General features: G+C 36.6%; 1 protein-coding gene across 2 annotated transcripts; it reads right to left on the bottom strand.

The window, feature by feature from the left end:
- Window positions 1–4,139: 4,139 nt before the first annotated feature.
- On the bottom strand, window positions 4,140–11,679 carry LOC121316498 (homeobox protein SIX3-like). 2 transcript variants are annotated; one of them, XR_005950404.1, is made up of 3 exons: window positions 10,886–11,679; window positions 7,698–8,284; window positions 4,140–4,284 (listed from the first exon to the last, which is right to left on the bottom strand). XR_005950404.1 is itself a non-coding variant. In XM_041251533.1 (2 exons), exons 1-2 carry the CDS (start codon window positions 11,575–11,577, stop codon window positions 8,092–8,094), a joined length of 885 nt encoding a protein of 294 aa, XP_041107467.1. In that variant the 5' UTR covers window positions 11,578–11,679; the 3' UTR covers window positions 6,963–8,091. The 2 variants fall into 2 exon arrangements, 1 of the variants encoding a protein (XP_041107467.1); XM_041251533.1 differs by lacking the exon at window positions 4,140–4,284 and having other exon boundaries at window positions 6,963–8,284.
- Between the last annotated feature and the right edge of the window lie 4,298 nt (window positions 11,680–15,977).

Genomic DNA, 15,977 nt, shown 5'->3' with positions numbered 1-15,977 from the left:
TTGCGGGGTTCAGTGCAGGGTGGGATGACAGGGTCACGGGGAACGAGCGGTCAACAGGAAAGGACTTCCAGAAGCAATGTCACAGCTCTCCCCTGGTTGTGCGGTGTTTTGTTTCTCCAGATGATAAGTTTCGCAGTCCCCCTTTGTGCTCAGGCGCTCATGTATATTAATGCTGAAGCATTCAACTGCACTGCATAGACTTGCACGTTGTCAGGTTTTTTTTCGTCTGTTGAAACCTTTGACTGCTTGACTGTTTGTCAAGTTGTGATGTAGCTTGTACTGTTCTGTAAGACACAGCCTGCTACAGTTTTGTTAACAGCTCCCTCTCTCTCTTAACCCAGGACGGCATTGTAAACGAGTTCTCAATGGACTGGAATAAAGAAATGGACTGACTGGCTGGCACTTGTGAAGGATACTGACCATCTGAGTGAGAAAACAACACAATAAAAGGTTTTATTTGTCATTTTGAAAAGTTTATAATACATTTCCAAACATAACAATCTGCAATACCCTTGAATTATACCGCTTACATAACCAAAGGCACACGCGCATATAGCTATTTTAAATTCTCGCGCACGAAAAACGTATCCACACTGAAGTTTTAAATATTCGTTCATTATACCTTCCAGAGAAACAACCTTTCTTCAACAGTGTTCGGCTGGGGGTATATATATATATATAAACTATATATATATATATATATATATATCTATATATATATCATCTATATATCCTTTGTACATATATGCTATAGTACACATTGGTCATACCTTATGCTATTGTACTTATTTTGTCATTCTTCCGATTATTTATACACTGTGTTTCACATATAATAATATAATATTACAATAAAAAAGCATGTGGACATAAATACACACACACACACACACACACCAGAGAGAGAGAGAGAGAGAGAGAGAGAGAGAGACGGTTCTCTCTCCATGTACTCTCTTAACTCTGAAGAGAGAGAGAGAGAGAGAGAGAGAGAGAGAGAGAGAGAGAGACCATGGTATTTAATTGGGTTTCAAATTTGGTGCACACATCTTTGCAGTACATATACACTCTTCTCACCGGCCAGTGGCAGGTATATAATAGCACAAACACGCACATGAACAGGGCTTACCATGAGGGGATGAAAAACAATATAAACGCGCTTTAGTTGAACGTTTTTGATTGTTTGTTTGGTTTGGTTGGTTGTTTACCAATGGGCTTTACAGATTATACAATGGTACATATCTCCAGATTGCACAGTTCCAAACAGAAAGTTTAAGAATTAAACACAATCTTCTACAAGTGATATTAACAACTTTTCGGTGTTTGCGAAAGACCTACATATAAAAAAAAAACAAAAAAACCCGCCAAAATAAAGAGGGATGCATCTTTATGATATGCCAAGCACACGCAACGCACTGTGAATAGAACACGAATACATTTGTTTTATAGTTTATATGTGGCCGCTTATATACACGTATTGAAAGCCAAGCTTACATTTAGTTGTATCAATATATATATATATATATATATATATATATATATATATATATATATATATATATAGAAACCCAATGAAAACTTTGTAAAAGAGGGAATATTATTTGAATGGCAGCGTTCTGATCGTTTTCTTTTTGATTATGATAAACTGTGAATACGGTTATTAATAATTAAAATCCATTATAATATACATAGAAGAACAATAGTTACATTTAGCTTAGACAAGGGCGGCTGTTTCTAAACGAACAATGAGCTTTGTTTAATATTAATTGTTAAACATGTGTTTTATTTTTTTATTTTGTTAAGATACACGATATTGTGGTATATAGCCATCATTTATTAACATCATATATAACAAATACGCCCATATGCTAGAGGAGAGCTTTTTGAACTAGTTGAGGTTATTATATAATATTTTGAGGTTTCATATTTCATAATAAAATGTTTGCCATTACGCCAATGTGAATACAGCTATGGTTTTAGTTTTCATTTGTCCCATGTACACACATAGGCGCGGCTGCTTCATTTAAATTGACCTCCCTTTATGGAGAATTATCATGATTGTTAACAAAATACGAATAAGAAAGTTTTCTTTTTAAATCAGCATTTTTGCAAAGCAAGGCGCTAATCTAAGCAATTAGGTATGGACAAAAAGGAGGAGAGTGCTCTCGCTTAATTAATAACGTGCACCGTCGCTAAGGTATCCTGCTGAGAATGTCCATTAAATAATGATCTTACATTAATTATGATGGTAAACAGAGATGTAACTGCAGCAGACAGTTTACCGAGCGGCTTAGCCCGGAGATGTGTTCAAACTCCCGTTCATCAGAGGCGAGCTATAGACGCCCATAACAAACCCGGATACTGCACCAAGCTCTCATAAAGCAAGCTAATTAATTACAAGTGCTTACCCTTGCATTGTGAAATAATTAATTTGTAAGTGGTAGTCTCTCAAAGGGAAATGAAACAACTTTTATGTGACTTTATTTACCACTGTACATGTTAAAATGTGCATTACAAACACTAAATATTGTGTTTCTTGTAGATTAATGTACATGTTATAATAAATAAATAATGAACGTACGCATACACATACCGTTTTCTAAGTACATTGTAATAGCTTATTTTTTTTATTAGTAGACCTATTATTATTATTATTATTATTATTATTATTATTAGTTTATGTTGTTGTTATGAAATCATTGCTTATGAACATCTAAGCTCTTTCCTAACTAATGAGCCAAGGTTTCCACAAAAACGATGCCTGTTGCAGATCTCTCCCCATCCAGAAACTGCGCGGCTGCAGGCAACAGCCTTCTCCTTCTTCCTGGCTGAGCGAGTGTAAACACTAAATAATCGGGACTTGACACCGGTATTCAAGCATAGCATTTCAAGTGCCTTTTTAAATACGTGCTGCTGCTGCTGTTGTGGGTGTGTGTGCTGTGCTTATTTAACTGGTAAAAGGTATGAATCGAGTTGAATTGTGATGCTGAACAGTCTGAGTTCGCCGAGCAGCAGAGAATGGTAATGATCCCATCAGCCTATGATTCTGTTAAAAAGTTCAAACGGACGGCTTATACACTGCTGATCCGGTATCACAGCCCCTAGTGACCCTTCCATTAGTGTTTAACAGAATTACTGTTTCAAATCCAGATAGTCTTTAAGAATACTTTATCACAGGCCCAGAACAGCCGGGCACTGGCAAACAAACTGACGGCGTCCGTGGCGTTGGTCGCAGAACCAACACAACTTCAAAGAATGTACGAGGTTTCTGTCAAAAACTAGGCCCGCACTTCGCCACATATTGGAACCATTCTTTGACTGAAGTTCAAAGACAAAGTCGAAACCTGCACGGTGGAAGTTAAAATTACTACATTGTTTGTTACCTTACAAAATGAGGGACATCGATAACCTACCCAAAGGTACAATGCATGCTGTAATCCAAATGTAGTATCTATTCATTTTAATTTTTTTATTAGTCATATTTTTACCCTAATTCCTCACATTAAAAAATATATTCTTCATAAACAGAGTTTTTCTTTTTGTCTTAGACTATTAACTCTTAAAAAAACAAAGCAAAAAAAAAAAAAAAAAGCAGTGGCCTTTATCTAAGCAATATTGGAAGTACATAAACAATACCACGGAACCTCTTAGTTTAGAAAGACTTGATTGTATTTAACTAATAGGTATGTAAATATCGCGGTTACTTAATGGCATCTACAGCTTACAACTAATGCTACTACTCCCACTCCCACTATTATTATTATTATTATATTATTATTATTAACAACAACAACAACAACAACAACAACAACAACAACAATAAACTAATAATAATAATAATAATAATAATAATAATAATAATAATAATAATAATAATAATAATACAGGTTGTCTGCTAAATGCGCGAGTGTATTAAAAATTCGATTGCTTTGTTCAAAGGCCTTATTCCTATCGGTCGATTACTGTTCCATATTTGCTACCAATCGAAACTCCCCGCCAAGCACCTCCACGGTCTTGTAGTTAAAAGTTCAGGGGATTAAACAGAGCTGCGCACAAACAATACCATAATGCTAAAGACACTCATACAATTAATTATGGACATCAGTTGTTACAAGTAAGGAGCAATGGCAAGGGCTTACCTTTTTTAGAGTTGCATTATTTAAATACACGCTTTTAGGTATTTGTGCACATGGATATGTGGACTGTCCTGCAGTGGGATTGCAGGCAGTGCTCGGCTGTCATTTCTCTTCTCTGAATCCAGGTCAGTGCAGCGCGGGGCTCAATGGGAAACTGCATGAATAAACACGAATACAAAGTTGTGCTCAGTTAACCGATTAAATCAGAGCAAAGGCAGGGCAGCGCGGCCCTTTCTCACTGCAGGCCTCGGCGAGGCTTCGGCTGCATCCGCAAGGCTGTGTGAATTGGACAAACAGCCCATTCTTCTTCTATTTGTGACATATTCAAGAATAGAGACATAGTTTAGAAGAAGAAAAAGAAAGAGAGGACGAGCCCTTGACAAATGATCTCTTTGTTTCACTACACTTTCTGGACACATTTCACTTGTTTTTATTTACTTGCTGTTTTTTTCTGTTTTAAACTGCTGAAGATATAGAGGTGTGTTACTATGGGCATGGAAATCCAACATCAGGAACGTTTAACCCTAACTAGTACTTTTTCGGTGGGTCTATGTCTATATCAACAATAGAAAGAAAAAAACAATGGAAAATATATGTATATGTATTTAATATGTAATTGATGTTTGTTATTACAAACCTGATACAAAATGTGTTTTTTGGGTGGTGTGGGGCATGGATTAGAAACTAGCGAGTCCATGCACCACTGAGCAAGCAAAAACTAGAAAGAAAGAAAGAAAGAAAGAAAGAAAGAAAGAAAGAAAGAAAGAAAGAAAGAAAGAAAGAAGAAAGCACCGACATCGCGTGAAAGGGCACTGAATTCATTCTCTGCCATCTGCTTGCTTTAATCTCTCGGCCATAGCCCATGTATTGATAAAATGTTATTCTGCTTCCGATTAATGCAATCGTAATCAGAGTCCAGCCTGTCAGGGATAATAAAGTAAAAGACAGGCTGAAGAGCCGGTCGATAATAATCGTCCATAGCAGAGTGGTAAGCGCCCCGGTTTGGTGTTTGTGATACGCACTATCTACCCGGGGCAGAGGGACTGAGCGAGGGACAAAGGTTTAATTGCAGATTTTTAGAGATATAAATCCTCAATCAACCATTTACGCGTTTTAATGCAAAGCTCAGTACGATACAATGGGTTTGTTTTTGTGATTGTGTGTTTTTTTTTTTTTTTTTTTTTTTCCATTAACATTGGCATTATCTTCACGCTTGTTCAGCAAATTGTCGATTTCTCGGATTAAGTGCTTGCAGAATCATTATTTGGCTATGAGAGTTAAACAGTCGGTAATGAGAAGGAATGCTCGTCTTGATGAAATGAATAACTGGACCTGTGTTTCTCATTCACCTGGAAACAAAGTTTTATGTTTGCGTTGTGCATGCGCGGGCTACCTAGTGGGAAGCTTTACAACAGAAAACCGTGTGGGTCCGCGCGCGCGCACGTGTGTGTGTGTGTGTGTGTGTTATTTTATTATTATTATTATTATTATTATTATTATTATTATTATTATTATTATTATTATTATTATTAATAATTAATAATAATAATAAATAATAATAATAATAATAATATAAAGCAGTGAATTCATATTCTGTCGAAAGTATAATGAGCTCGGCCTAAATGAATAAATACATTAATAAATGCATAAAGCACATAACGAGTGTTTGAACAGATTAAGATACCAGCTCGGTTGTGAATGATGTTTACGCATTTGAAGTATGTGCGGTGTTTCCTCATGTAGCGTTAATACATTATATAATGTGTGAATATACAAGCTACTAACTAGTCCAATTTTACTGATAGGCTAGTCGGCCTACACTGTAAAAACACGTTAAATACATTTTCCAAAGGTTTGTTGATACAAGCAGAAACACAGAAACAGGTGTGTTAAAAACAGATTCAGGTATGCTGAGTAGACGGTTGTGTTCAAATCTTACAGTGTAATTGGGATTAAAAACGAAATGGCTGAGTTCAGTATTTAGTGTAAGATTCATAACTCTGTGAAGAATACCGGTGTACATACAATATTATGTGATAATACACAAGACAGTGTGCTAAACTGAACACCAGGCCACTTGCGTTGACCTGTGCGTGTTTCACACGAGGCCCATGTGTAAAAACATACATTGTGTTCTGGATAGGGTGTACCACAAAGGGCTGTTCTGATTTCAACTGTAGTCAGCTAGGAATGATATTGCCCCCAATCAAACACACACACACACACACACACACACACACACACACACACACACGCACGCACGCACGCACGCACGCACACACACACACACACACACACACACACATTATTATTATTATTATTATTATTATTATTATTATTATTATTATTATTATTATTATTATCAGATCATAGTATAATAATTATTCAGTGTCTTTCAATGTTGTCAACAGTCGTTCAGTTGGCTATCTGGTCAAACTCAAACAAAAACGTTTCTTGTACTTGTTATTTTGTAATTTTTTTTAGAAACGCTGAAATAAATTACTAAATGTGAAATTCAAGAATTCATTATCTATATACATATCTATATTTCTTGAAAAGGTCATATATATAAATTGAAGTTTACAATGGAAATACGAATTGTGGGAGGAGCCCAGATTAGTGAATTAAATGGCGCGCTGACTTTATTTTCTTTATTATTTGTTTTCATAAAGAAAGACACACACTTTTACGATCCGTATGATAGGCAAACTATACTGAATGTTTGTCTGTACTATAGTATATATATATATATATATATATATATATATAGAGAGAGAGAGAGAGAGAGGAGAGAGAGAGAGAGAGAGAGAGAGAGAGAGAGAGAGAGAGAGAGGGAGATGTGGTATACATTTACAGACTCTGAACCCTGCTGTGTGTGTTAATTACATAACCCTGACACCCTGATACAGATTCACTTCTAATTTAATAAAGCGAGTTTGCATGGCAGCCTGGACTTGATTCTGAACCCACGTGTAAACACGTACTTTGTTTTTGTCGTGGACATTTATCTCAAACCTTGCAGACACAGGGAAAAAAACAACAACACAGAATCCAAGATATATAAGAAAATGGAATACTGTATTTGATTTAAAAATGTATACATATAGTTAACACGCAGGTAAAGAAACATTGAATAATAAGCGCTCTATGCGAACTTGGAGAAAGGGACATGTTTTTGTGTCAAGTTACTGAAGAATTCTCCAAATAACATTTGCATAAAAGGGTACAATAGCACTCGGTTTCATTCTATCGATGTAGTTCTCTTTTTTAAAACCTAGCACTTAAACTTTTTTGACAACTATTTTTTAAATGTAGGAACACCGTCAAGAAAATTGAGGAGGATAGAAAACAGAGGATAAGGAGGAAGAGGAAGAGAGCAATATAATACAAGCTTATCTCTAACCATATATTACAAACTGGGAGAATGACGCGTCATTTAGGATATACATAATTCATATAAAATCTCGAAATAAAAATAAGAATCTGACACAGTCATAACTATTCGGTTCCACACTAAAACCAGTACCCACACAGGCAGTGACAGACGTGTAGAAAAAAGGTGCTTACGAATCAAATGATTGTCTGATGAAACAGAAAAGAAAACGAGAGAGAATTGCATCTGGTTGACCATCATCATCATCACCACCACCATCACTTGGACTAAAACAGAGAGAGAGAGATCAGAAAGAGGCGACACTTCCTGTTATTCGTGTTACTCTTCTTGGAGCTCCTTGTAAAAATATTCAACGTAGATACTTAATATTTTGTTCCCAGATACAAAAGAATATCATGCAAGTAGTGAAGGGATAGAGGGAGGCGAGCGTCCATCGAAAGCGCTTGGACCAGTCGTGCTTGTCCTTTTATATATAATATTAATAATGAATTGTTTCTTTTTCTTCTTTCTTCAGCAATATATTTAAGTCTCAGAGTTTTTTCAGGTCCATATTCCTGTGTTTGTGTATCATACATCACATTCAGAGTCGCTGGAGGTTACTGAAAGGATCGATGTCCCCGTGTCGACTCGCTCTGCCATGCTGGATACACTGGTGGTCGGACTGGCTGCGGTGGACGGGGACTCGGCCGAGCTGTGTGGGGTACACCCGGACTCTGACAACGAACGAATGCCGTTCTGTCCCATTGCTTGGTGCTGAAGTCTGACGGGAATAAAAGAAATACAAACACAATGCGGATTAATAAAATGTACACAGTTCATTGTAGACTCCCACAGAACGTCCAATGTGTAATAAAAGCACTGAAGCGTGCAGGCATTTTAACAAACCAACGCATTCACTGGAGCGAGCAGTATCCTCGCGAAACCTTGTTTACATTACACAAATTTTTAAAAAAGCCTATATAGGAAAATTCTTATACAAGAACAACGTAAGTTGCAAACAGTGGCCTTTCAACGTGTGTGTTTAAGGATTTGTGTAATATTCAATTATACATTATTATAAACCCTTCGTTTTTTTAAATATAAGCAATATTTTATAGCAATATGTATTGTGTGTATTTATATTTATAATAGACCGTTTTATATTTATATTCAGAATGTGGGTTGGACAATGCACCTTTCATTATGTGTATATACATTTAACATCAAAAACAAATCACGTGGAAAATATGGAATGCAGCAATATACTTCCTAGCAGCTCGATTAGCTTATCGAGGCACGTGTATTACCATGCAGCTCGAAGCATCTGCTTTTAATTCCGCATTATCGTTAGTTTAATTATCATTATCATTTAAAAAAAAAAAAAAACTATCAATAAAATACTCTACAAGTACGCTAGGTATAACTCTTTAACACCGACTGACCAGACATTTAATAATAATAATAATAATAATAATAATAATAATAATAATAATAATAATACACGACAAAAGCGACCGTACCTGAACTAGCGTTGACAGTCAAACTGTCAGTTTTGTAGCTGCGACGGTGACTGCACATGTGTGGTTGGTAACCATATTACATTAGTCAGAATAATATAATATATATATATTATATATATATGTATATATATATACATATGTGTAAATAATTGTAAAATTTGAATTTGGGAAACTTAACGCTTTCAGAGAGGCATAACTCTCCGTATTGAATCTTAGATCAATTTTTTTTTTTTATGTACACAATAAAACGTGCATCAATTAAATTTATAATATATTTATATCGAAGCTCACGCTTTTTACAAATTTTAAATTTGTTTTTTATTATTATTATTATTATTATTATTATTATTATTATTATTATTATTTATTATTATTATTATTAAATTTGTTACAGTGTATTATTGGAGCATTTGACAGAGTCTTACTGGAACTTTCGTAACTGTCTCAGATCGTTTCCAACACATAACTTTTAAAACCACATTGTTGTGTCCTTGTGTTGTTACAATTCCAGAATAAGTATATATATATATATATATATATATATATATATATATATATATAATATATATATATATATATATATATATATATATATATATATATATATATATAGATATATAAGCAAGTATATACACACACACAGACACACACACACAAATACGTAGAGAAACTGAATGCAATGCTTGCAATCAATGTGCTCGTGTTTACAGGGCTCCTAATGGACTGTTTTGATGTAAATGTTTCATTAGTGGTTGTCTTTTGTCTCTTTTCACGCCTGTTAATTTACAAGCTCTTTTTCAAACACAACTTTTTGTTGTAGAGATCAGATTCATTTTATAAAGCAGCTCTGGGAAGTTTTTACATCTAAAACAAATTATTTAACCGCAAGGAGATGGGACGTGTTTTATTATTTATGAGAATGTTCTTTAAGATAAAAATAATAAAATTTAGAAATATTATATGAATAGTGTTTCACATACCAAAAAATAAAGAAATATTTGGAAACCTGGTGGAATCCGTTAAGATATAATTGTGGTTAACTTTTGCAATGTAAATAGCATGCATAGATAACAGCTTCGGTCATTTCGTTGAACGAGTAATATTATTCTAAGATGCAAAATTGAAATATATATATATATAATATATATATATATTATGATATATATATATATATATATGTATGTGTGTGTGTGTGTGTGTGTGTGTGTGTGTGTGTGTGTGTGTGTGTGTGTGTGTGTTTTATTTTTTTTATTTTTGGTTTATGATTACCGTGCAGCTTATTTGATCTTTTTTTCTGTGTTTAGTTTCGGCATTTTTGATCAAGACAAGCGGTATAGTTCTTTTAACGGTAAAACATTAAATGTATTTGTAATTTACATTAATTATATAAATTTATATGATATATATATATATATATATATATACTATATAGATATATATTATATATATAATAATATTATATATATATATATTTTAAATACTAAAATATGATTCTATCCTTGTAGGAACTAATTTACTTAAATGAACAGATTTGAATTCTTAAAATGCTTACCGAGGCTGCTTCATCGCCGTCGAGACATTTAAAGTGAACACGAAATTTTACAAAAAAAAAAGAATTTCATTTTTTTTTTTTTTCTTTTTTTCTGAAAAACAACACGATTATATCTTTTGTTGTAGGTTGCACACCTTTTGGACACCGTCACTTTACATTTATAATAATAATAATAATAATAATAATAATAATAATAATAATAATAATAATAATAATAATATTGAGCATGTGTTTCTTTACAATGCAATGTAAACGAACCCAGCCAGGCTGTATTTGCGTCAGTCCCAGAAGAAGAGAAGCCCGAACTGACCTGTTTTTGGCAGCTGCCGCTCTGTCTCTCTGCCTGCGATTTTTAAACCAGTTCCCCACTTGTGTAGGGGTGAGTCCCGTGGCCTGAGCCAGTTCCCTTTTCTTGCTGGGATTGGGGTAGGGGTCTTGGAGGTACCACTCTCTTAACAGGCTGCGTGTCCTCTCTTTGAAACAGTGGGTCTTCTGCTCCCCGTCCCAGATAGTTCTGGGGAGAGGGAACTTCTTCCGCACTCTGTACTTATCAACCGGACCAAGGGGGCGGCCCCGCAACTTCTCGGCCTCTTGGTAGTGGGCTTCCAGCCACATGGCCTGTAGCTTGCCGTGGGAGTCCTTGGTGAACTTGTGGTTCTCCAAGATGTGGTACAGGTCTCTGAAATTACCGGTGTGGAAGGCCACCACGGCTCGGGCGCGCAGGATGGACTCGTGCTTGTTGATCGCCTCGCATGCCCCCGGTGCCACCGGCAGAGACCAGAGGAAGCGTCCCAGCCTCTCGATGTCTCCCGTCTCTTCCAGCGTCTCGCAGACGCTTGCCACTTGCTCCGGAGAGAAGTTGAGGGTGGGTAGCTGAAACATTGACAACTCTTCTTGGGATCTGGCGCTGGTTGCACTGCTCGCAACGAGCACAGAGCGATCAGCGAAGTTTGGCAGGAAGAAATGGGAGGGATAAAGCTCTAAAGGGGATCTGAAAACCATGGAATGACCTGAGAGAAAAAGAAAATTATCAAGGAAAAGAAACGACGAGTCAAGATTCACGATTCAATAGCAATCGCCTAATGACACCCAGTCTCATAATATCTCCTCTACATAGACCGTGAGTGTAGCATTGAAACATTTTGTTTCGCTTTTCTATTGGTCTTCTTGGTGTCGTTGTAAGGTTGTCATGGCAGCCCTGCCAATCACTGTCAAGTGTGCCAATCATTAGCCAGTACGTAGAGGCTTTCACCACTTGGCCTGCACGCACGGGGGGTTATCTGAAACTCCAATCTCAGCACTCCCCTCCCCGAACAAGAGCTCACACGGAGTAAAAAGGCAATGTTCGCGTATCTGTTGAATGGGATGAGCAATTAGAGGGTGGAATATTATTGCGATCTTAACGAAGCTCGTTAAGACTACAGAAGATATGAGGGGGAGGGGCACTAAATGGGCGCGTCTGGAATACACGTTTGAATAAAAGGCTTCTAACCGACTCAGTTCACACACAGTAATTCTGCGCATCTGAGCACGATTTATTCCAGGAAAGAAAAGAAAGATGAGATCATTAGAGACCCGTCGTTCTGCCAGTGCGGCAACACCACCACATATAACCCGGGTTCACTTTATTTCCTTACTTCAACTTTTTTCTCTTTTTTTTGGTACTTAAGAGCTTACATACCGAGATACAGGCAACTGTATCCAGATCATGCGATACATGCACAGCTGTAACTGCGTATAGTCTGAACCAAAACCATGACAAACACACTTGTGCACTGGGATTCTTCTTTATAGTTCATTACCAAAGCGTGAAACTCAACCTGCAAGTCATACCAACGTTCAATAATTACAGCGAGAATCTACTCGATCAAATCCGAGCCAGGTTTCCGCTTGTGTGTGTGTGTGTGTGTGTGTGTGTGTGTGTGTGTGTGTGTCGCCCTGCACTCCCCTTCTTCGCTGTGCACTGTATGCATTGCAGAGTTGTTCATGTGTGTGTGTGTGTGTGTGTGTGTGTGTGTGTGTGTGTGTGTGTGTGTGTCGCCCTGCACTCCCCCTCTTCGCTGTGCACTGTATGCATTGCAGAGTTGTTCATTGTCTCTGTGTGTGTGTGTGTGTGTGTGTGTGTGTGTGTGTGTCGCCCTGCACCCCCCCTCTTCGCTGTGCACTGTATGCATTGCAGAGTTGTTGCTTGTGTCTGGGTGTGTTTTCTAAGTTTTAATCAGCATCTTGAGCAGGGGACTCTTTTGTTTGGTCGCTGTAGCTATGCAAGTGTGATTTACGGAGGTTTATACGGGTCAGGGGCGTCATTCCTGCCTTTACTGTGTATATTTGGACAGGACTTTGCTTAGTGTTAAAAAATGTATATTTTGCATGGGTTCACACACAGTAGCGAACAATACGCACATTGTAAAGGCATGTACAAGGCGTACTGAAACGCAACATCTAGACTTCAACTAATCTGGCCTCAATAAAGCTGAAATAATTATCCTAAGCCGCCTTTCCACAGAAATCATTGAGGAATTTAAAACTTTTTAGATCTTTTCGACATTCCAGTGCAGATCTATGCTAAGGCAAACATACCAATCGACTTCCTATCGTTAATAATAATAATAATAATAATAATAATAATAATAATAATAATAATAATAATAATAATAATAATAATACATTACAGTGCAATGCACGATTGTGATGCTGATAATGAAGTTCTTCTCGGCCTCAGAGCAGTTTGCGCCGCTGTCTTTACAAGCTCACCACGGATCAGTCCCAGTCCAGTTGGGAATCTATTGGATAGCAAGGAGTTGGCTGTATTTACACATTTGTCACATTGCTGTATTCAACTCTCCTTACCCTGACAACTGCAAGAGGAAACAATTCAACTCAACAGAGAAATGACTTTAGCCTTTTCTTTCTTTTTGTCAGTTGAATGACTTTGTTTATTCATTTCGTACAACAGTTTTCTTCAGGGATGGAGTTCCGAGCCCATCAACAGCCGAACTCGAAAGCTACAGGCTGCCATTGGGTTACATAGATTGAGTGACATCGACGAGCAATAATATATGTGGAACAATTAGAAGAGGAGCCGTCCTGTTCAATCAGAACGGGTATATGAGGCTGTCGGAAGGGATGTGGTAATAGCATTCCTGCACACAGCTTTTGTTTGTGTTAAGTATGTAATTAACACCTGAAACAAGTTTACTCACCTGGTTTCATTGTCTATTTAACCCAAAGCTTGTGATGGGTTTCTGCTCGCTCTTGCCAGCGGGAGGTACGGGAGGCCTATCAATGCAGATAAATCGTTCGGGTGGGCTGCTTTTATTTGCTGCACTGTTATTTTTTTTGCCTGCAAACTGACTGCAGAAGAAACTATGCGGGTGTCCCTTGATTAATCTGCTTCATAATTGAATCGATATAACATTTAAATATATATATATATATATATATATCTATATATTATATATATATATATATATATATATATATATATACGCATTATATTATTAAAGTATTATTAGTGTTATGTTTTAAAATTGTATTCTGTATTTATACCCGATCAATAATACAAAACAGATAGTTCTGGAGTGCTCAAGGTAATCAAGTTTAATGTCAACTGGACCTGGTTTTGCGTGTAATCTGTATAGTTTTATCTCAGACAGATCCATATTAGGGAAACGTGCAACCATTTAAAAGTCTTAAATGAAGTCTCAGCATTCCGGAACACAGTATAAGGGCTATTTTGCAGCGTGATCATTATTTATCGGTAATGCAATTGATTACACATCAGTCTTTATAAATATAGTATCACACATGAAAATAATGCAGATATTTGGAATTAAAGGGTGCGTGGTTTGGGATAACCTTTGATTTAAGTTCTTGTCCAAGCCTGTTGGAGACACATTCTCACTTCCTTAAAGGTACACGCAGATCATTATTGGCACTCAATCTCTGTGCGGGCAGGACCGGGTGTATATGGAGTTTAATGACAGCAGCTGTCCGCCAAGAAGCGGTCAATGAAAAGTGTCTCGCGTGCTTCTGCAACCCCACATCAACAAAAGGCTGCAATAATGGGTTTCTTCTCTCCTCTCTCCACAATGTATATGGACGAAACTGGACACTAGTTATGTCATGGATGAGAACCTATCCGGAGAAAGATTGTATCGTTACAGTATAGAAGATGGATACCTCTTGACTGCCCAAATCCTTTCCGGATCCTGTAAGTCTATTGTAGGCGAGAACTGTACACCCGTCCCCCGGCTGGATCGCGTTTAGTTGCTGTTGTTTTTATTTTTAAAGATTAAAATAATAAAGAGAGAGAGAGAGAGAGAGAGAGAGAGAGAGAGAGAGAGAGAGAGAGAGAGAGAGAGAGAGAGAGAGAGAGAGAGAGAGAGAGAGAGAGAGAGAGAGAGAGAGAGAGAGAGAGAGAGAGAGAGAGTGTAGCGGTCGACGGGTGATTTTATCGTACATTTAAGTTTATTATTCTGCTATATTTCTCATGGGTAGAATTTTAAATATAAGGACTAAAATATAAAAGCTGCTAATTCTATTGCTGCTTTTACACTGCAAACTCTTCATCTTCAAAATTTAATAAAACACAAATTACATATGTGCGGCCGGTTTGATGACCTCTATCTACATTGTTATTCCTGCAGTTTTAGGGAGTTTGTCTTGATTGTCAGACAGTGCCTTGCTGGGTTTGTGTCTCTTGTCGCTGTTCTGTAGGCTACTACCAAGATGAGGCGTAAATGTAATTTCTGTTTGCTTGGATTTTTCTCTGAGTCAGCCAGTCTATACCGACCCAGTCACAGCGTGCTGCAAATGGTACAGAAGTCGTTCTTTTTTTCTCGCATTTGTTGTTTAAGTATGCTGTTGTTTGCTTTGATGAAAATATTCGGTTTATTCTAAAAATATTGACTGTTTAAATAATTGTATATTATTTTTGGCAATTCAAAATTCCGCGTAGGCCTATAAGTTAAGGTAATGAAAGGTGTACCTCACTATCTAGATATCAGACTACTTCCCGGGTTTTGTGTATATTCGGGTCCACTATTGCAATAAGCCTGTGAAGTTGAAATGGCAAACTGTTTGTAGAGCAGCTGCACAATGTAAGTACATGTAGGTTGCAGATAAGAGTGTTCAAATTTTATATATATATCTATATATATATATATATATATATATATATATATATATATATATATATATATATATATATATAATAAACCATTTGTTTAAATTATTTGCCACGAAAACAGGCTGGATTTTAAAAAAGAAATAAAATAATTTCAGAATATCTTATAATAGAGAATAAAGGAATTGTTTAAAGACAACACATTTCAAAATTAGTAAGAAGAAGAAGAAGAGGAGGAGGAAGAGGAAGAGGAAGGTGGTAATGTGGCATGTGT

Source organism: Polyodon spathula, chromosome 6 (assembly GCF_017654505.1).
Source record: "Polyodon spathula isolate WHYD16114869_AA chromosome 6, ASM1765450v1, whole genome shotgun sequence".
NCBI lineage: Eukaryota > Metazoa > Chordata > Actinopteri > Acipenseriformes > Polyodontidae > Polyodon > Polyodon spathula.
The sequence above is the reverse complement of the archived record's forward strand: the minus strand, read 5'-3'. Positions and strand labels throughout refer to the sequence as shown.

Bases quoted from the DNA above. Each gene is read 5' to 3' on its own strand.
- LOC121316498 (XM_041251533.1), bottom strand. From the start codon at position 11,577: ATGGTTTTCAGATCCCCTTTAGAGCTTTATCCCTCCCATTTCTTCCTG. The intron at 8,285-10,885 runs GTCAGTTCGGGC...TATTCCCGTCAG, and splicing joins GCGGCAGCTGCCAAAAACAG to ACTTCAGCACCAAGCAATGG.